This window comes from Piliocolobus tephrosceles, chromosome 12 (genome assembly GCF_002776525.5).
Source record: "Piliocolobus tephrosceles isolate RC106 chromosome 12, ASM277652v3, whole genome shotgun sequence".
Taxonomy (NCBI): Eukaryota; Metazoa; Chordata; class Mammalia; order Primates; family Cercopithecidae; genus Piliocolobus; species Piliocolobus tephrosceles.
In genome coordinates, this window is record NC_045445.1 from 1932372 (window position 1) to 1954157 (window position 21786).

General features: G+C 49.4%; 1 protein-coding gene across 1 annotated transcript in view; it reads right to left on the reverse strand.

The window, feature by feature from the left end:
* Positions 1-21786, reverse strand: part of ZNF185 (zinc finger protein 185 with LIM domain) — a 50055-nt gene that overhangs the window by 22000 nt on the left and 6269 nt on the right. The window contains exons 3-6 of the mRNA XM_023202095.3: positions 18866-18970; positions 17681-17779; positions 13600-13689; positions 6111-6308 (exon numbers count right to left, since the gene is read on the reverse strand). Of these exons, the coding sequence (XP_023057863.3) occupies positions 6111-6308; positions 13600-13689; positions 17681-17779; positions 18866-18970 (492 nt within the window). The remainder of the gene's footprint in view (positions 1-6110; positions 6309-13599; positions 13690-17680; positions 17780-18865; positions 18971-21786) is intronic.

Here is a 21786-nt window from a genome sequence, read left to right on the forward strand (position 1 = left end):
AAATGTGTGAGACAAAATGTAAACACATATCTTTAAAATTAGAAAATGTTCACAGAAAAGGAATTTTATTTGTCATGGTTAAAACTAATATTTATTCAGTGTATTTTATAAGATTTTCAAAAAAGAATATCAAATATTGTAATTGTATAAAATTAAAATATTGGTTTCTCTGTTAAAATAACAAAATTTTCTTAGGCTAGGTGCAGTGGCTCACGCCTGTAATCCTGGCACTGTGGGAGGCTGAGGTGGGCAGTTCACCTGAGGTCAGGAGTTCAAGACCAGCGTGGCCCACGTGGTGATCATGCCACTCCCGCCTGGGCAACAGAGCAAGACTCCATCTCAAAAAAAAAAAAACAACAACAACAAAAACTTGATCATTGGTGTGTCCCTAATAAAAAGTTATAAATGGTTTGTTTTTCTTCTGAGTAATCTGCCTAAGGGGCAAAGATTTTATGTCTTATCAAAATACTGTAATGCCCTATCTGTATGTTGACTTTATTATGTCCTTAGTTATTTTTTAAAAGTCTTTTCAATTTTAAAGGAACTGAAGATTCTTTACAATCATGTTACCTCATATGTTTACTTTAAAATTTGTATAACTCTGATTCACTAGTTAACCAAGTAGTATTTCTCATTAACCCATAATGCTATTCAATCCAATGTTCAAGAACCCCTGACAACTCTTAACATTTGCCTTCCCACAATCAAACCTTAAATATATTTCATACCTAAAACTGACTTCGGGATTTGCCAGGGACCTTCTGGAAAATCTCAAAGGATTAACTCTTTCACCTTGTAACAAGAAAGGTGCAAAAATTAATTAGTCTTATTTAATATTGTATAAATTGCATTGGCAGCATTGTCAAATCAAAAAAAAAAAAAAGGGAGGCCTTCCCTAAATTTGTTTATAATGGGTAAAATGTCCTTAACATAAATATTTTAGAAATTCCATAGAATTCCTAGCAGGTTTTCAGTGTCCTCAGTGCACATGAGATATTGTTCTCTATCAAAGCCCCAGTGCTGCTTTGCCTTATATTAGATAAGAACAATACAAGGTTATCAGTCATCATTTCAATTATTTTTTAAAATATTAACTTGGTTACAATTTTGCTTCTCTGATTTGTATCCAGTGTATTCTAGGCCAGTGGTTTCCACGGGAAATTCACATTGCCCACTGATGGAATATTGTTAATATACAGATGTTTAGGACCTTTCCTTAACTGCCAATTTGATTTTATTCTGCACCCAAATCTCATGGTTATAAATATGTTCTTACTAGTTTATTTATGTTTTTCTCACTGGCTTGAAGCTTTCCCTTATATAAAAGGATCATTGCCACTAATGTTATTAAGCTTTTGTTAGAACAAGTAAATTCCCCACATGTGGAATTCTACCACTTCTTTCAAATGACTAAGGAATCCATTTCCCCAGTAAAGTCATCCAAGATATATAATGAGTTCTTCCTTTATCCCCCAAATTACATTGTCCTTATCATCCTCAGTCATCTGAAATGATGGAAACAGTGGAATATTAAAGTGAAAACTTGCAAACTGAAGAAAAACTCAATCTCCCATGGCCTAAGGTATTACCCTTAGCACTGACTGCCCTCTGGTCCGCTCATGCTGGGTCATACCTACTCTCCCCCCATGTGAGGGAGGAGATAACTGGCCCACCCATGAGAATTCCCTAGTGTCTAGACTCTCAGAGATTCTAATCTGGTCAATTCAGACATTTAAAAATAATGACAAAGATTTTTTTCCCTTTTTCCATCTACTCTCCCTGGAAGTTCTGCTACTATCGTTGCCTACATCTCTGAAGGCTCTCACTCTGCCTGTCTCTGCCCTTCTTGGAACCCCAGGCTAGTTATCCACTAGGAGAGGGCATCTAGTGGCTTTCTTCCTGGCATGTGCCCAGACTAGGACTGAGGGAATGCTTGCTACTTAGAACTATTAGCAGTAAGCAGCCCTGAAGCCCCTGGCCCACTGACTCTAAATGCTTCCCATGAGGTGCCATGACATAGTTGACCCTTCCTGATGAACCTAGCCTACTGAGATGCCATGCCAGTGACCAGACCCAAAGACTGCAAATAGAGAACCCAGGTGGCCCGCAAAGGGTATTTGTCTATAGTCGCACCCCAGCATGCTACAGGATTTAGACCACTAAGAGGAAGAGGAGAAGAGCACTTGCAGAGTGCTGCTGCCTGCCTCAGCAAAACAGCACAGTGTGCCAGGGCAATCCAGCCAGGCCAGCCTAGGCAGTGCCTCCACCTGAAAGCCAGAGGCTTACCTCAGGTGCCCTTGTCAGCTTGGGATCTCCATGGACCAGGCATTTGCTCAGTCAGCTGCAGGCAGTATAGTGGCAGGTTAGAGATACTTTGGCCACCACCTAAGCCAGGAGGGGTCACATACTCCACTCAGTCACTCGACCAGAAATGTGGCTTTCTCAATTGTCACTCCCTCTCCCTCACTGCTCTCCCAAGTCTTACCTGTCATCCAATTTGGGATCTATTCTACTTGTTTTACAGTTCTGTCTGTCTCCATCTCCACAGCTAGTCCCCTAGTCCAGGCCCCATCATTTCTTACAGGGAGGATTCTGTAAGCACTTCCTCTTCTCCCTGCTCCACTCTGCCCACTTCAGTCCACTCTTCTCACTGCCACTGGAGAGCCCACTGCAAAGCAATACTCTCGCCGTATCATTCCCCTGCTTCAAACCTTCCTGACTCCTCTTTGCCCTTGAAAGAAAATCTAAAGTCCTTGTTATGGCATAAAGTTCTGATCCTGCCCATCTGCGTCAGGGCTCCCCAAGACCATTCCTGGGTTTGGTGATTCACAAGAAGAACTCACAGGACACAGCACATCATCACACTCAAGGCTATGGTTTATTATAGTGAAAAGACACAAAGCAAAATCAACAACAAAGGGAAAAGCACACAAGGCAAATTTCTGAGGAAACCCGGGCACAAGCTTCCAGAGTCCTCTTCCAGTGGGTCACACAGGATTCACTCAGTTCCCCTCAGCAGTGCGTTGTGACAACAAGTGTGAAATGCTGTCGACCAGGGCAATTCATTAGAGACTCAGAGTCCAAGGATTTTACTGGGTACTGGTCATGTAGGCACCCTCTGCCTAGCCTTTACCTAACAGGCACACATTGCTTTCACGTATAGGAAACGTTCCCCATTATCTTGTAGCTGTAGTTATCTGCTCACCCCTCCCACATCCATCATGTCATGGCCAGTTTCAGAATGTGTACCCCACCAACTGCACCTGCTTATCCTCCACTCCCTCCTCAATCCATTATCATCCAACTACAGCCTTTCCCACTGCCCCAACCTACTCCCCTCAAGGTAGTCATGAGTTCTACATAGCCAGATCTGATGGGCCTATTTCAGGATCTGCGGCACACTGGAAAGTTAGCTCAGCGTGGCTTGGTTTCCATGACGGTCGTCTTTCCTAATTCTTCCATTTATTCAAAATTTTCCTTCTCAACACCTCCCTGTAGCTCCTCTTCCTCCTTAAGACCTTTCGGTATTACTTTTCAAAATTATGGTCCATCTGCCTTTGCTTCTCTCATATTGTTACTTCTTTTCATTTTATATATTCAGCTAGGGTTTTAGGGGATCAATAATTAATATCCCCTCTTTTTGAGACAAAAGAAGAGCAGAAAATGGAGATAAATGTCAGCTGATGAAGAAGGTGGCTTTAGATATACACCCCAGAAGGAAGGCTCCCTCAGCACCCGTGAACCACGTGGACTTACCCACCCAGCCAAGGGCCTAGCTGGACAAGTGGCCCTGGAAGCTTGCAGAGAAAAGTCGAGAATACATGCTTTGTACACACTGCCTTCCAAAGGCATTCTCCAGCAACCTCATCCATTCCCTTCAGTGACTTCCTATGAGCTGACAACTCCCAGCTCTCTAGCCCCAGGTCAGATCTTTGCTCAACTCCAGCTTTGTTTACTCAGTAATCTACTGGACATCATTGGCTAGAGCCCCCTACAGGCACTTCTCATTCGGCATGGTCCAATGACCTTATCATCTCTCTGCATCTCTCAGCAGGCCTGCCCCCAAACTCCTTACCCCCAGCTAGTTCCTGTCATCACCCATCCAGTTGCCTAGCCCTGAAATCTGGGAAGCAACTTTGGCTACTGCTTTTCCCTCACTGTTACTTTATTTTTTTAGTTTTTATTTTGGAGACAGGATCTTGTTTTGTTATCCAGGCTAGAGTGCAGTGGCAGGAACATGGCTCCCTGTATCCTTGACATCCCAGGCTCAAACAATCCTCCCACCTCAGCCTCCCAAGTAGCTGGTACTACAGGCATGTGCCACCACACCTGGCTAATGTTCTTAAATTTTTTGTAGAAACAGGGTCTCGCTGTGTTGCCCAGGCTTGTCTCAAACTCCTGGGCTCAAGCGATACTGCCACCTTGGCCTCCCAAAGTGCTGGGATTACAGGCGTGAGCCACCACACCAAGCCCACTTTTACCTTTAATAAGTCAAAAATACTTGCAGCCTTATCACCTCGGCCCTGGTGTAAACAGTCTCCAATATGGCCTCTTGCCTTGTCTTGTCATATACTCCCCTGGCCTGGTCCTCCACAGGGCAATGGAGGGATCTTCTTTGGACTCAAGTCTGGCTGTGGCACTCTCCTGCAGGAAAACCATCAGTGGCTCCCAGGGCCCTCAGGACGTGGGTCACACTCCTCAGCCTAGGAGCAGGTGCCTGCCCAGCCCCTACTCAGTGCTTCCTGCCAAGCCAGGCTGGATTAACCCTCCTTTGTGATGGCTACTGACTGGATGTTCCCTATACACTTTGTGAGCCTCTACTTGGAATGTCTTCCCAAGCACATCCATCTGGCAAAATCTCCCTCAGTCTTCCAGACCCAGCTCCAACATCACTGTCCCTGTAAAGAAAGCCTTTCCTGACACTCCCCCTGCAAAACAAAAACAAAGCCGAGAACCACTCACCTCCTCCTTCATCCACAAGCCTCACTTTTTATATCCCTTCACTGCACGGAACACTGACTAGTTCCAGAAGCCACACAATGTGACAGGAAGTCCAAGGTTGTTCACTCTGTTTTTGGACTGGGCCTTTCCAGGGCCTTGGGCCAAGGAGTCAAAGAGGGGCTAGATATTCTTAGAAGGTAAAACTTGTTATCTGGCAGTTGAGCCAGGCCCTAAAAATAACCTCCCTATCTAACTATTAATAATTATGGAACCTCTGTGGTACACGAAGCCCCAGAACAAAGAAGGCAGATAACTGTGTTTCTTTCATCCCTGCAAAAGGAGCCCCAGGCCCCACCTGCTCCCCACAGCAAACACCCTGCTGGACTCCACCAGCTCCTCTCTTGGTGCAATATGAGTCTTAGCTCTCTCCTTCTACATTTCTGTCTTGTTTAAGAAACTGTTTGCTTTGCACCCCTGGAATCACTGGCCTATTGACGTGTCCAGAGCTGCATGGACATGCAGTGTTTGCGCTGGCAGGCGAGATGCCTTCAAAAGAGCCTGACTTGAAACTCTCACACCAATGCCACGTGGTCAGCTCCAGTAACAGGCACACTTGTCCTCTTGCTCATGCGCGCTGGCACACATCAACACATGGCCAGTCACATCCTGTGTCACTCTCTCATGCCTGCTTACCCATGCTCCCTTTCTCTCCCTCTGGCCTCTCTCTCTGCTTCACTCCGTCACTGTTTTGCACTTGTGCCCTCTCTCTTTTTTGCTCTTTCACACTCTGTCCTTCTCTGACAATGGCATTTTATGCACACAAACTGCCCTCATTCTGCCCAGAATCCCCACCTGTAGAGCACCTGTACTCTGAAAGACAGCCTTCCTTCCTGCCCCATGCACTGGGAATTAACCAGGGCTTCTCACACCTGAGGACAGACACATCCTCCTATCACAGTCCCCTCCCAGCCCCCTGAGCCACAAGAAGCCTGACGACACTGCTCCAGGACCAGAGAATCACCACCATGGCCCACTCACAGAACAGGCACCTGGGTGTGCGATGTGTCAGGTATTGGCACGGGGTGTGGGGAAGTGGTTCCTACCTGGGTCGCAGACCCCAACAAAACCACGGGCTCTAGAGGCAGAGCCCACTGCAGCTCAGCCCTTACCTGCTGCCACAGCTCTCTCGTCTGATGAGCTGCTCAGAGCCGCTGGGGCTGTTCTGCCGCTCTGCGGTGCTGGGATCTGCAGGCTGCTGAGTGGGTACAGCTGGGTCTCCTTGGCCACCTCCTGGGGCTCCAGGCCTCTCCTGCCAGGCCTCTCTGACCTTGGTGGCCACATTCTTCCCCTCATAATCTGCCAAGGCCCTGAGGAAGAATAAGCACCCTTATGAAAAAAGTGCTCTGAAATTAACCCTGCCTCAGCCCCAGCACGCAAGCTGGCTGTCACCTCCTGTGGACTTGGAGGCACTCATATCCCTGAAAGTGGGGCAGAAGGAGCCAGGCATAGCCCCAAGTCCAGGGAGCAGACAGTCTCCTTGGTAGGAGCCCAGCACCGCCGCTCCCTTCCCACTGAACAGGCGTCCCTGTGTAACAGATGAAGCCGAAGCCGAAGCCGAAGCCTCCGATGTTTTTGTTATTGTTGTTTGGAGGCAGGATCTCGCTCTATTGCCCAGGCTGGAGTGCAGCGGCGCCATCTTGGCTCACTGCAACGTCTGCCTCCCAGGCTCAAGTCATCCTCCCGTCTCAGCCTCCCAAGTAGCAGAGACTACAGGTCCACACTACCACGCCCAGCTAATTTTTGTATTTTTTTTCTGTAGAGACGGGGTTTCGCCATGTTGCCCAGGCTGGTCTCAAGCGATCCTCCTGCCTTGGCCTCCCAAAGTGTAGGGATTGCAGGCATGTGCCACTGCACCCAGCCCTCCAATTTTTGGCTTTTGCCACCCCTGAATCCAGCAAGAAGGACGGGGCTTCCCCCAGATGTCTCAGGCATCGAGCTCTTCAGGGGTCTTCTCTGGCCTCACCCCATGCTTGCACTGTACCCTCCAGTCTGGGTACCATGGGAAAGAGGCTGCTAGCTGATCCTCCACTTCCACACCCCTCCCATCACCAGCCCCACCTCGAGATGCAAGGTACTGCTTCCAGAGTCTACTAGGCCAGGTGCAAACACCAAGTTGGGCTACTAAGAGAGTGAGCCCAGCATTTCAGAATGAAAATCTACTTCACCATCACCTTGATCCTAGCTCACTCTGAATATAACCTTCCCAACATCACCAGCCTGCCTTCAATAGCTAGTGGGGGCTACCCCAAGACAAGAACACACTACAAACTACTCCGGGACTCTTCGTATATAGGAGTTAACTTTGTCTAGGCAGGCTTCCTGCCTTCAAGCTGGAATAACAAGGCCAACAGAGGCCACACTTTTTGGAAAGTATGCCCTGAAAGCAATAGGATTCTCCAGCCTCAGGTGGAGGTGGGGGGGACTAAAATTCTCCAGCAGGGACAACAAGCTAATTGCCACCTCCAGCTGCACCAGGCAGAACTGCAGGCAAGTGAGTATGACGCCACACAGCAACTGTGGGAAACCATCCCACTGGGCCTGTGTTTCTCTGTCCTGCTTCCACCCTTAGGGCCCGCTATGCAGATCCAAAAGTGGTCTGCACAGGTAACACTAGTCCCAGGGTTGCCAGCAGGGTGCCCTGACACACCCGCTCAATCTCTGTCAGTGACATGCTTGCTTGAGTCAAAGACAAACATACAAGGCCTGAAGAGCTTGTATGCCTACTGTGGTAGCCCTGACTTAGCTTTACTATGGATTCAATCAGAGTCCCATCCTGTCCCATGTCCTCTGCAGAAATACACTAGTAGAGGTTGCCCTCACCAAGTTTGTGGATAGAGCCAGAATTCTCCACAAAGAGAAAGTTGGGCTCTACTGTGACACAGGGACAAATGGATGAACAAGACTTCTTTGTTCCTAGGCCTGTGGCAGGGCCACTATGATTTTAGTAGGTATGACCTATGTGGGTCATAAAAAGGAAATCTTAGGCAAACACTCACGGGAAGCTCTGCTGGACAATGTAGCATCCAGGGGAATTACTTCCCAGCTATCCTGTCTGAATCCCTCATGAACTGCCTGGAAGTCAAGTGGTTAGAGATAGGCAAGGTAACACAGGGGATGGCGACCAATGGGACTTTGGATTTGGGATTGGTTTCTCTGAAGCCTTTCCTTCTGAATGTAATTGGACCAAAGATCCAGCAGCCTAGTACAGCCATTGTCAATTCCTGACACAACCATACTCTACACACTTCCATTCTTTAAAAAAACACACAAAAAATTGTAGTCCTGGCGTAGTGGTTCACGCCTGTAATCTCAGTACTTTGGGAGGCAGAAGTGGGTGGATCAGTTGAGGTTAGGAGTTTGAGACCAGCCTAGGCAACATGGCAAAAACCCATCTCTACAAAAAAATACAAAAATAAGCCAGGTGCAGTGGTATGTGCCTGCAGTACCAGCTACTTGGGAGGTTAAGGCAGGAGAATCACTTGAGCACAGGAGGCAGAGGTTGCAGTAAGCCGAGATCACCCCATTGCACTCCAGTCCGGGGTGACAGAAGAGAAACACTGTTTCAAAAACATATGTATATGATATACATATATAAGATATCTATCTATATATGATATACATATATAAGATATCTATCTATATATGATATACATATATAGATATCATACATATGATATACATATATAGATAGATATCATACATACACACATATATATAAAAATCTTTGTAGAGATGAGATCTCACTACGTTGCCCATGCTGGTCTCAATCTCCGGAACTCAAGTGGTCTTCCCACCTCGGCCTCTCAAAGTATAGAATTACAGGTGGGCGTGAGCCACTGCACCCAGCTGACACTTCCACTCTTGTACTACCTCCACTAGACTCCTCCACTGGCCGTCAACGGTTGCCAGTGGTGAGGAAATGTGGGGCCTAAACTTCACCTGATCCTCCTGAAGAAAAAATATAAACTTGAGAAGCCCATGCTTGCAACATAATGAAGAAAACAGCATGTTCTAGATGTAAAATTTGATGACAAAAGTTTAGTAGGAAGGAGATGAGCTATCGTGTCATGTCAAATGAAATCAAGCCAATAAAGCTGGTAAAGTCAGCCTTCCGAGTGTCCCTGACCACCTCTAAGAGCAGGAGATATTCCTCTGGTGCTGCTTCACTTAGCTTGCAGGTTTAAATGTCCTACACGCTTTGCATATACAAACCGATTTGGCCGTTTCAACAACCCTATATGGTAGGAGGTATGATTACCACTATTCTACACCTGAAGAACCTGAGGCACAGAGGAGATGAGTAACATGCCCAAGGTCACGGAGCTTGTAAGTGACAGAGCTTGGATTGGAACCCAAAGCACCAGAGTTCAGGCTCTCAACCACTATACTATACCGCCTCTCCCTGTAGTGTGATGGAACGGCCCAAGGTGGAATAGGGCAGAGTCCCCACAGTTTGGGACAGTTAAAATTGTGTTGTAACCTAGGGAAAGTAAGGCTCCACTGCCCTGCAGGATGTCAGGACGACGCCACCCCCAAGGCGCTCCCTCATCAAACTCCTAGGAACAAGGTCCCTCCTCACTGAGCCCCACAGACCAGCCCCGGTCAGCCCGAGGGCCCAGCGTGGTTGGAGGGTCCACATCCCCTCGCCCTGGGCAGCCCTGACGACCCATGTCCGGTGTACCGGAGGCCATGGCCACCAGGGCTCCCGCGGAACAAGCTCAAGTCGCAGGGGCCCCGTTCGGTCCCTCGCGGGACCGCGCTTCCTCCCGCCGGGGACGGTCCACGCGCGGTCACCCCAAGGCCACTCTGGCCGCGGCTTCAGACCTTATGCGGGGGAAGGGGCAGCCAGCGCCTCGGGCCCATTCGCGATCCTCAGGCGACCTCTGGCGGCCGGCGCAGGCATGGCCTCAGGAGAATCCCCGCCGAGGCCGAGCTCGCCCCGGGGCGGCCATTTCACTTTGTGGACAGACGCATTTTCCCGGCGGGCACTGCGATAGAGTTCGGGGCTTCAAGAAATGGCGGCGTGCGCAGGCGTACTCACTGCGGGCGGGTGCTCGCCGAGGTGCACAGGCGCGCACTCGTCGCGTACGCTGGTGGCTAGTGCGCATTCGCACAGGCGCAGTCCTGCGCCTGCTACCCAGACTCCCGGTTAGGTGAGGGCTGCTGTTCTCTTCCATCCCTTTTTCTTTTCCGCCCCTTCCGTCTTCCCAAATAGCTCGTCAAAGCTCTAGAGCAGGATTTGTCAACCTTAGCACTATTGCCATTTTGAACCCCATAATCCTATGGTGTGTGTTGGGGGATGTGGGGTGGGTGTATCCTGTTCACTGTAGGGTATTTAGTGGCATCCCAGATCTCTGCATTTAAGAAGCCAGTAGTATCTCCCACTCCCAGTTTTTACAACCAAAAACGGCTCCAGACATTGTATCGTAGCAGACTGGAAGGTTTGGGAGATGCCCCTGGTTGAGAACCACTACCTGAGAACAATGGTTCTCAACCTAGCCTGGAAAGAGAATAAACTGGGGAGCTTTGAAAAAGACACAGATGATGGAGACCCGCCCCAGAAAAATAAAATCCAAATCTCTACCTGGGACTTCGGAAAGTTTTTGTTGTGTTGTAAACCAAAAATAAAATTCCAAGCTCCCCAGCTGAATGAATGGACACTTCTCTCAGCCAAGGGGACACAACGTGAAAAACTAGTTCAAGTCATGATGAGAAAGGGGAAGGTCGGACATGCCTTAATATATTCTCCATTTGGAATTCACACCCAACTGACCAGTATTAACATTGAGAGAGAGAGATTCAGACTGACAAAACAGACTCTTTGAAGCAATAATATGCCAAATTCCAACCTGACTCTAGTATAGCATCACATGACAAAGAGCAGGTAAATGAAAGAAATTGAAGTATTTTACACCAAAATATATTTTTTGACATATTTTGAAATAACCCTGCAAAGCTGTCTCTCCTGGGGGAAATTTACATTCTGTAGAGAATCTCCTTCCCTTTCCAGGGCTTTTTCTGATCTGAAGAGTTTAGCTGAGAGTCTAGCACCTTTTAAAGGTCTGAATAAGAAACATTGGTCATCTATTGCTTCTAAGGGCGGCCACTTACGAGACTTCATCTATATGAGAACCTTGGTCTCCACAACCCCTTATCTTAACCCAGGCACTCCTTTCTATTGATTGCAGGTCTTTAGAGAATAACAACTCTTTCAACCAATTGCCAATCAGAAAATCTCTGAATCCACCTATGACCTGGAACCCCCCCCCCCCCCCCCCCCCCCCCACACCCCCAGCTTTGAGGTGTCTGGCCTTTCTGGACCTAACTAATGTATACCTCACATATATTGATTGATGTCTTATGTCTCCCTAGAACATATAAAACCAAGCTGTAACTGAACCATCCTGGGCACATGCTCTCAGGATCTCCTGAGGCTGTGTCACGGGTCATAGTCCTAACATTTGGCTCAGAATTTCTTCAAATATGTTACAGAGTATGGCCTTTTTCATCAACAGTGTGTTTCAGTACTTCCTAGGTGATTCTCAAGTACAGCCAGAGTTGTGAAACACTGTAATCAAGAAAGTCTGTAGTGGCCAGGCACAGTGGCTCATGCCCGTAATCCCAGCAATTTGGGAGGCCAAGATGGGTAGATCGCTTGATGTCAGGAGTTTGAGACCAGCCTGGCCAACATGGTGAAACTCCCTCCCTAGTAAAAATATAAAAATTAGCTGGGCGTGGTGGCATGAGCCTGTAATCCCAGCTACTCAGGAGGCTGAGGCAGGAGAATCGTTTGAACCCGGGAGGCAGAGGTTGCAGTGAGCTGAGATCACGCCACTGCACCCTAGCTGGGGCGACAGAGTGAAACTCCGTCTCAAAAAAAAAACAAAAAAAAAACCTCTGATTTTGCAGACATTTAAACATCAGAGGAAAGTAGTGTGAGCCTGGCTCTAGAGTTAGCTGGATCTGGGCTCTGTTCCTAGGTGTGTTCATCACAGGAGTGAGTCCCTCAATTTTCTCCTCTGTCAGGTTGCATAAGAAGAAGCCTTATCCTTTTCCACGTTTGGGGAGAACTAAGGTGAGATCACACAGCATGTTAACCATGTTAACCAGCTGTAAGTTACTGATTCTGGGTCTTGAAACTAGGCTCCAAAGACAAGATTTCATAAACTAATTTTTCGTAGTTTCTCCTGAGGATTTTCTTAGAGCCTCTTCCCTTGCAACTCAGCTCTGCCACTTGTAAGGCCTTGGCTAAGTCACGTCATCTTTCTGTGCTTCAGTTTCCCACCTTACCCATCTCACAGGGTTGCTGGCAAGGCTGTAAGGCACCTGGCACAGCACAGTATTGGTGTCAGCTATTGTTTTCACTCTGATTGTTAATTGCCAGTGCAATTTGAATGAGAAAAGAAATATATTAAGGCCTCATACCTTAGACATCCATTGCCCACCCCAGCCCCCAGCATCTTGGTTTAAGTAAAAAAGCAACAGCAATGTGGTATGAAAATGCAAACATGCATTCACCTTTTAAACACCTAAATCACATCAGACTCCCCTTTGGCTTAAAACTTGAAATAAGATCCAATCTCTTAATCATGGCTTACCAAGGCCCTGCTCCATCTATGGCCCTCCTCACTGGCCAAGCTCCAGCCACTCTGTCCTTTGGAACATGTTAAGCATATTCCCATCTCAGGGTTATTTGGTTTGTGGTTCCTTATCTACGGCTCTCTCCACTGTATTCTTTCTAGAGTTGGCTCCTTCTCATCTTTAGAGAAGCTCGCCTGAGTTGCCTTTTCCACCCACCTAAGTCGTACCCTCCTCACCGTCATCACTCTATCTCAGCTGCGGCTGTTTTCTTTAGAGCACTATCCTTCCCAGGAGGCACAGAGACCTAGGCTCCAGGCTTTTGAATTTTGTTGTAATTAGGCATAAACCTTTGAGAGACTATGAGGAGAACCATATGAGACGCTGTGAGTAGAGGGCTGTGCACACAGTAGGCTCCAATATCACAGTACAAGAGGCCAATCAAGCCCTACCTAGTTCACTGAGCCTCCTCTTCCAGCACTCCCTGACAAGGACACTCATCGCTGACCACACCCAGCGACATACGGTGCCCAGGAAACACCAGGTTTTCTTGGGCCCTTTACATATCCTGTTCCCTCTGCTTGAAAGACTCCTCCTCACCTGTCAACATTCCATTCAAAGGCCACCTTCCCATGAAGCCCCCTTCCCCTCCTCTAGCGCTGATGTATTGCTCTAATCTGAACCAGCCTTTGCCCACCCCCCACCTGGGAGCTCCTGGAAGGCAGCGGTGTTTCTGATTTGTCTGTGTGCTCCAGCCTCCAGCAAAAGGCAGGTGCTGTCAGAGTGGTTGCTGACTGAAAGACCCTTTCTGAGTATGGTGTACTTCCTGGCCAAGGCAACAGAGTTTAGTAGAAAGCTCCCTGGCCCCAGAAGCCAGAGGGTTCCCATTGGGGCTTCTGCCCTTGCTATGTGCCTCAGGCCAGCTCACCAACCTTGCTGGCCTTACCTTCCCAACCAAAGGCCAATGGACACACAGCCCAAGCTGCGTCTCTCGTTCAGCACTGTCTCCTCATGCCTTACCTCTTTGGGTCTGCCTTTGCATCCTCCCGGGCTGCTGTGCTGTCGCTCTTCCTATCAGCAGGGACATCAGAGACTGAAGTGGCACTGGAGCTGAGGAAGGAAACACAGGCCTACTGAGATCTCAGGCCAAAGAAGCCTGGGTCCCAGGTCTTCCCCCTCCAGGCTGCCTTCTCACCAGAAAGGGGGAAACTGTGTCTTCCAGTAAAGGCTGGTGTCTCAGTCTTGGCATTAGTGTGGCACTGATGCCACTGTGTGTGACAACCTCATGTCAGCTTTGGACATGGCCTTAGCACCTGAGTTCAAGAGCAAGCACTGCCCCTGACCAATTTGGGTTCCCTGGGGAAGTCGCCTCCTGGTTTTGGGTTCTAGTATCCTGTAAGGTACATGGATGTGCTTTGGTCAAGGAACAGGCAGAGGGGGATATCCAGGCCTGCATGACTCAAGTGAGTCTGGTGCACAAGTGCACACCTCCACTTCTTATATAACCTGTTTGTGTAAGTTCATACTTGGCTCTAAACCACTATTGTCTGTAAAAGGTATAACTGCCCTGTTGACGCTGTGTACAGGGAACACGTCTCTTGGGGCTTGGCTCAGCTCATCATGGCTTGACATGGCGGGTGCGTGGGAACCCAGAGAAAGAGACAGCGCAAGAGCTGTCTGTCTTTGTAGATGGACAGAGGGGAGCCAGGACACAGCTTGGTTTGCCCATGCCCAGGGAGAGAAAGAATTAAGAATTAAGCGGCTGACCCTGAAGGCAAGGGAGAGCTGGCCGCGCAGCTGTGCGTGCGGGCCATCGGACTAAGCAGCCAAGACAGGGCAGACAGTGTGAGAGTAAGCTGCTAATGATTTGAAAGCTAGTTTGAGAAAGCTATGTAAGAGAGCTGCTGCTGAGTAAAGCCATGTCTCATTTACCTGCTATCTCTCAAGTGTTCTTCTAGCTCCCTGCCCCATGTCCAACCATTCCCCTCAGCCCTGAGCTGCGGCTGGAACCTGACCCTGAGCATGACGTATCCTTACCTGACCTACACCTCCTTAGGGTTTGTGGGAGTCAAGAAAGATTGTTCCTTACTAGCACTTGCCAGATGCTCCTCACACCCACAGCAAAGTGACCATGCCCACTGGTGGATTGCTCCCTGGCATTGCAAATCATGGCTTTGCTGTCACCCAGCTGTGTGACATTGGGCATGTTACCTGACCTTTCTCTCTGGGCCTCAATTTTACCATCAATGAAATAGGGATGCTAATCATGTCTGTCTCGTAAGTATTCTGAGAAAAGTAAATGAGTTCATAGATGCCAAGTACTTTGAATAATACCTGGGCCATAATATGTGCTAATGTGTCCCTGTTACTACTGGGCCCTGTGGCTGTTTGTAGTAGCAGTGCTCCTTCCCAGTCCACCTGTATTCACCCACTCAATATGGATTTCGTGGCGAATGTCTTACCCAACCTTCACAGGGTTGAGTCACATTCTCTGTGTCTCTGTAAGCCAGGCAGACTGATGCTCACGGCATGCTGAACAATCACTGCCTATACAAGTCTGTGCCCTCCACTAAGCAGCACTCACTAAGAGGCGCTCTTGTTTGGTCCCAAACCTCTTTATGCCAGTTGTATTTGCACAAGAAGGGGACAGCAGGTCCTGGCCTCTGAAACCAGTGTCTCTGAGCAGGTCCAAGGAAAGGCCCCTGGGGCAGTAACTTAGTTATTTGAGCTGCCTCTAATGGGGAAGAATCACTAAGTTCAATGATTAAGTAAATCCATGAAAATGAATGGAAAAGGAGAGTGGTTGTTTCCATGAGAAACAACCTTTCCTTTGGAAAAACAATAAAGGAGTTTGTTGAAAATCATGGTCAAACTAAGTGTGTGGTCAGCCCTCTATGTTGTGGGTTCCACATCTGTGGATTCAACCAAGTTCAGATTGAAAATATTTGGGACCAGGTACAGTGTCTCATGCCTGTAATCCCAGCACTTTGTGGGGCTGAGGTGGGTGGACTGCTTGAGCCCAGGAGTTCCAGACCAGCCTGGGCAACATGGTAAAACCTTATATCTACCAAAAATACAAAAATTAGCCAGGTGCAGTGGTACACGCCTGTAGTCCCAGCTACCCGGAAGGCTGATGTGAGAGGATCCCTTGAGCCCCAGAGGTTGAGGCTGCTGTGAGCTGTGATCACACCACTGCACTCCAGCCTGGGTGACAGAGCAAGGCCCTGTCTAAAAAAGGAAGACAGGAGAGGAGGGGGGGGGGGGGGGGAGGGGAGGGGAGGGACTTGGAAAAAATAATTAAAATAGGATGGTTGCATCCATACTGACCATATGCAGGCCTTTTTCTGTCATCATTCCCTAAACAATATAGTATAACAACGATTTATATACCACTTACATTGTATGAGGTATTATAATAATCTAGAGATGCTTTAAAGGGTACAGGAGGATGTGCATAGGTTACATGCAAATGCTACACCATTTTATATCAGGGACTTGAACATGCATGGATTTTGGTATATGAGCAAGGTTCTGGAACCAATCCCCCACAGATACCTAGGGACGACTATATAGGTAAGACAACTGTAAAAGACTGGGTTAAAATTTGTGAAAATCTAGAAGATTCTTCAGATGACTTTACAAGTAACTTTGAGGCCTGGTTTCACTTTAAGGAAACAGAGGACAGCACAGCCTTTGTGTTATGAGGGTCTATAAGCAGGCGGGGCGACAGGGAGGAGACAAGAGCCACCCAATCACAGTAGACCAGAAGTCTCTCCTGCGACAGCCTTCAGCAGAGCCGGTCAAGCTGCACCACCATGGGGAGCCCCGACTGGATAAAAGGCCAAAGGTTCTGCCATGCAGGACCCAGTGGGTCATGGGAAAGGGTTGGGACTTCATTCTAAGGAAAATGGAGAGCCACTAGAAGGTTTTAGCAGGGGAGAAATGTGATCTAGCTTATTTTTAAAAAGATCCCTCCAACACCTCTGCAGATGGCAAAAAGATGCAGGCTGCATGGACAGGGCTCTAGCAGAGTCCTCTCCATTAGTGGCAGCTCAAAGAACAGAGTCTCTGGTGGCTTCTCCTTGGACCTGCTCAGAGACAGCGGTTTCAGAGGCCAGGACCTGCTGTCCCCTTCCCGTGTTGACTTGTGGGCCTGGATTTAGAAGCCAGGCTCTGGTTCCAGGCATGAATTGCAAACTATTGAAGTTAGTGAGGGAAGGGGGCCCTGGGTGTGCTGAGGGAAGTGGGAAAACATCAGCAGGGCCTTCCCTGCAGGATCCCCTCCTTGGCCAGACTGCAGGAGGATGCAGGAGGCAGATGATACCTTGCGGTTGTAGCTCTTTGCAGACACTGGCTTTGCCACTCTTCCCTAGCTATCTGCTCTGAAGAAGGGCTCTCGCATAATTTGGAGCTAAACTATTTATGCCATCATCTGCATACCTAGCCTTTGCCCCAAGGATGATCCAGGCTTGGTTTGGAACCACTTAGGGACAAGTGGGACCTTGCCACTCCCCAAATCACCTGAGAAAGTGGCCCCTGACTTGATCCAGGTCCAAGAAGCCAGAGCCCAGCTGGACACACTGGTCTCTCCAGGGCTACTGCTCTTCCTCTCCCTGAACCTCAGAGCAGAGCTGGCCGGGGTAGGGGTGGGGCAGGAAAAGGAGAGAAGGGAGAAAGCAGGAGCAAAGGGCCTCCTAGCTGGTCCTCAGAGCTTAACCGAGAAGTAAAAAGGTGCCGACTCTTCCATCATTCAGTCATTCACTCATTAGTTCGTCCCTCTATGTATTCCCCACACGTTCATTTGACCAGCCCAGGACCAGCACCACGTGGGGGCTGGGCCTCCAGCTGTGAGTGGGCCTAGTGCCTACTCTGGAGGAGCCTGAGGGCCAGTGGCAGGGGTCAGAAAAAATGAACAAGATTCCAAGAAGTGGAAAGCCCAAGGACACAGGATGTGGTGGAAGGTGGGCGTGTGGGAGAAGCAATAGACAGGAGTCATAGGAAGTGACCAGTGCCCCACCCCCAGCAGTCCCAGCAGCCTGGCAGCTTGACCCTGATCTGTCACCAGGGTCATGAGAGAACCTGCCTCCCCCGGGCAGCTTACCTTCCTCTCTCAGAGCCGATGCCTACTGCAGCCAAGCCTTCAGGCCAGGAGCCCGTGGCTCCGGATCCCACGTTGCCATCACTCAACTGTTCACTTGACCTGTTATGAGAAGTGAGGATTTGCTGACTCTGGTTGCGTTTTGAGCTCATCTAACCCAGATGCTATGAGAGTGGGCCTCAAGTCCAGAAGCACAGGCCTTTAGCTGCTACTCTGTGCTGCTCTGACCAGAGCTGAGCCAAGCCCAAGTTAACTCTAACAGGAAGCATTTCTGTATTTTTTCCAAACCTGATGAGTTGGTTGGGAGCAAGGTGGAGAGTCAGGAGGAGGTCAGTTCATTGTGGGGGCTGATTGCCAACAGAGCAAGGGGCAAGACGTGGGGCTGGTAATAAGCTATAGAGGGATTCCTTTCCTCATTCCCAGGGCTCAGGGTCCCAGCTAGAGGCTCCAGGGATCCACACTGAGAAGATGGGTGTGTGGGTTCTTAGCTGTAACTGGCTACCAGGTTTCCACTGAGGAAATGCCCAGCCTGCAGCCACTGCTCACCAGACACATTTGGCACTGGTCTGGCTTGGAAGACAGGTCGGTGGGCTGGCTGTAGAGCGACCGGGGACAATCATCCCATCTGGACTCATCATCCACCGCTATGGCTCCAACTTCCCATCCTGGACCCCTGACCCCTTGCCATAATGTCTCCCTTAGTCCACAGGTCATCCTGAAAGTCTCAGCTACATGCCGTATGGGGGCCCACATACTTTGGTCACTGACTCTCCCAGACTGCCAGCTTGGAGGCCTTGCTTTGCCCTGGCCATTGGCAGGGCTGCTTTGTCCTGCAGTAAAAGCATAGTGAGTGTGGAATCTTCCGGGGAATGGAAGGAACCCAGCACAGGCCAGGAGCTGGGGATAGCCTGCCCTGGAGTTTGGTCCTGCTCTCCAACTGGCTCTCTGAGGAATCATGGCAGGGGCCTACCCCACTCCAGGCCTCATTCATTTGTTCATTCTTTCTTTCAACAGATATTCATTAAAGACCTGCACTACCCCAGGCACCGGGGGAACAGCGGGAACAGGACCATCCTGGCCCCAGCTGCATCCATTGACATTGCACCAGAGGCCATGGAAGTCCTTCAGCTGGGTGTATGTGGGCTCCATGTTCTGGGAATGAAGTGTCTGCTTCCTGCACTGAGTTACCTTGCAGCGTCTGTGTTGGGGCCCCTGAAAGCCTCCTCGCCAGCCAAGTCCCTCTGGAGCTCTCTGGAGCAGGGGGCCTCCTTGTCTTTGTGGCCTGGGGAAGACCTATGGAGGAAATAAATGGAAGTTAACTATGCAGCAGCCATTCACACTCAGGTGTGGGCTGTTACCTCATCCTCAAATGCCAGCTGTCTCCACGGAGCTTAAAACCTGCTACTGGGCTGGGTGCAATGGCTCACACCTATAACCCGGCATTTTCAGAGGCCGAGGCAAGAGGATCACTTGAGCCAAGGAGTTCAAGACCAGCCTGAGAAACATAGCTAGATTCCATCTCCACAAAAATATTTTTGAAAGTTAATCAGGAGTGCTGGTGTGTGCCTGTGGCCCCAGCTACTTGGGAGGTTGAACCTGAAACGTTTGTTAAAAAACAAAACCACAAACAAACCAACCCTGCTGATTGACAGATTGGCCAATTCTCAAAACTTCATTAGTAATAGCTACTGTTTCTTGGTTTTGTTTTTGTTGTTGTTGTTGTCATTGTTATTGTTGTTTTATAGCTACTGTGCTGGGATTACAGGCGTGAGCCACTGCGCCTGGCAATAGCTACTGTTGATTGAGCATCTGAGCCTGTTCTCATGACTTTATATGCATTAACTCTGCAAATCAACCCCAGGATATGGGCACTGTTATCACCCATCACCCATACCCATCTTTCAGATGAGCAAACAGAGGCACACAAAGCCCATGCGATTTGCCCCAAATTTCACAGGTAATAAGAGGAGTAGCTGAGATTCGAATCCAGGCAGTCTGACTTCAGAGTTCTGGACTATATCCCTTTATGGTGTAAGACTGATCCTAGTCTCCTAATTTAAGCCCCCTTCTGTTCTCCTTCAGGTCATCAGGGAGCCCCATGTTGTCAACTCCAGGAGAGACAGTCCCATCATTATTTCAAACCACCATTCAGCACTGCTGACCCAGTGGGCCACTCCAGCCTTCTCACCACCCCTCCTCCCTTGACCCTGTCAACACGACCTGCGTACCTCCCTGGCCACACACCTGGTCTCTGCCTTTTTCTCCTCCCCTTCACGTGCTCCACCACCTGCTGGGCTGTCTCCTCCCCTCCCAAGGCGTCAACTGCCACCCTTGAAGCAGTGATCTCCACTTGTTCCCGCCTCGCCTCTGTACTGGCCTGCACACCCACTACCTCCCAACTGGCCCTCAGGAGGCTCACTCTCAATATGGTGAGAAGTGACTGCCCTCACCCAGCTGTCCCCAGGAGGGCTGGCCAGGTGGCTGCCACTTGCATACTGAGGTCAGTGCCCAGCTTCCACTGGCTCGCCATGAGCCCCATGTGAAGCTAGTTTACGCTCATGATTTCAGCTCTATTCTGTCTGCATATAATGTGGAAAGCTCTTGAGCCCTGATCACTCTCTCAAACCTCAATCACAAACCTTCAAATACCTCCCTCCTGGAAATTTTGACTTCAATGCCTACGAGTATACTCATCAAATGAGTTCACTCAGCAAATGCCAACTCTTTCAATCACCCCTCTCCATCCCCGTGCTCCCTGCCCCGACTAGTACAATGAGCTATGGTGCAGAAGGTGGAAGGTGGGAGTAGGGCAGGCTGGGCGGATCTGCGTGCTCTGGACCATGTGACCTTGAGCAAGTTACTTAACCATTCAGGGTCTCAGTTTCTTAATCTGTAGAATGAGCATAATGATTGTATCTACATCCATGCAGAATGGATGCTGCCATGCAGAATCAACAAGCCCCTCAGATGCTGCCTGGAAAAGAAACTCAGGAGAAGGAGGTGACCCAGAAGAGAGGACATTTCAGGTGGAACAGAAAAATGAAGAGGGGAAAGGGCATCTCAGGCAGAGCCTCCAGCCTGCACAGAGAAAGGCCCAGGGAGGGAGGAGCCTGCAGGTGGGGCCAGGTACTGAGTTCAGGCTGCAGAGCATAGTGGGAGGGGCTTTGCAGGGCTTTGTGCAGAGAGCTGGCATAACTACTTCTGCCCTTTGAAAACATCACCCAGGTACATGTGGAAGGGAGTCCAGGGATGGGACAGTAGGAAAAGGCTGCAGACAACTGGGTGAGTGGCAGTGGAGGCCTGAGCCAGGGGCAGAGCAATAGGCATGGAAACATCTCTAAAATAAAATGGACAGGACTTGGTGCCTTGGGGACAGAATTAAAAGTGGGAGGAACCAAGGAGGAGAGTAAAGGGACTTAGAGATCACTCAGGACTCATCTTGGATGTCACTTCCTCCAGGAAGCTCTCCTCAAGCACTGCCAGCCACCACACTGTTGAGAGGCCTCTGCTCAAAGTTCCTGCCACCCCAGGGAGGAAGGGATGAACTTCAGTGTACACTCCGCTTCTCTCCCCAGTCTCTGGCCTTCACAAGGTAAGGGGCCCAGTCTTCCTGCTTGGATCTCTCCTAGCCTCCACCCCAGCCCCTGAATCCTGCCTGCATGTCACCTGGCTGGCTGTCCTCCACCCCAGGGCAGGGGCTGAGCCCTTCGTGCTCCCTGCTGGTTGTGGCCTCCTTGACCCACCCCTCCCCAGCACAGAGCCTAGTGGCGTGGAGAGCTGTGGACTCTGACCACAGCAAGGGCCCTTCTGGGTAGAAATGAAACCTCCCAACCTGTGTTTCTACCAACCGTATGCAGGGGCAACCCCAGCCTGTAGCCCCACCAGGGCATCTAAAGTGGCCATTTGTGAGGCCAGGAGTAATTCTGCGTTCATGAGCTGGTGGGGACTGAGGGGTATGAGAGACTGAGAAAACCTGCAGACCAAATTTGGAATGAAAACCAGTGGGAGGGGACAGAAGGACCCCACTCTATTCCCAGTGGCCCTCTCACACAGGCAGGGCAATGTCCTCAGTGGCCTTTATGAGCTCCTTAGACCCAATCCTCCTCCCA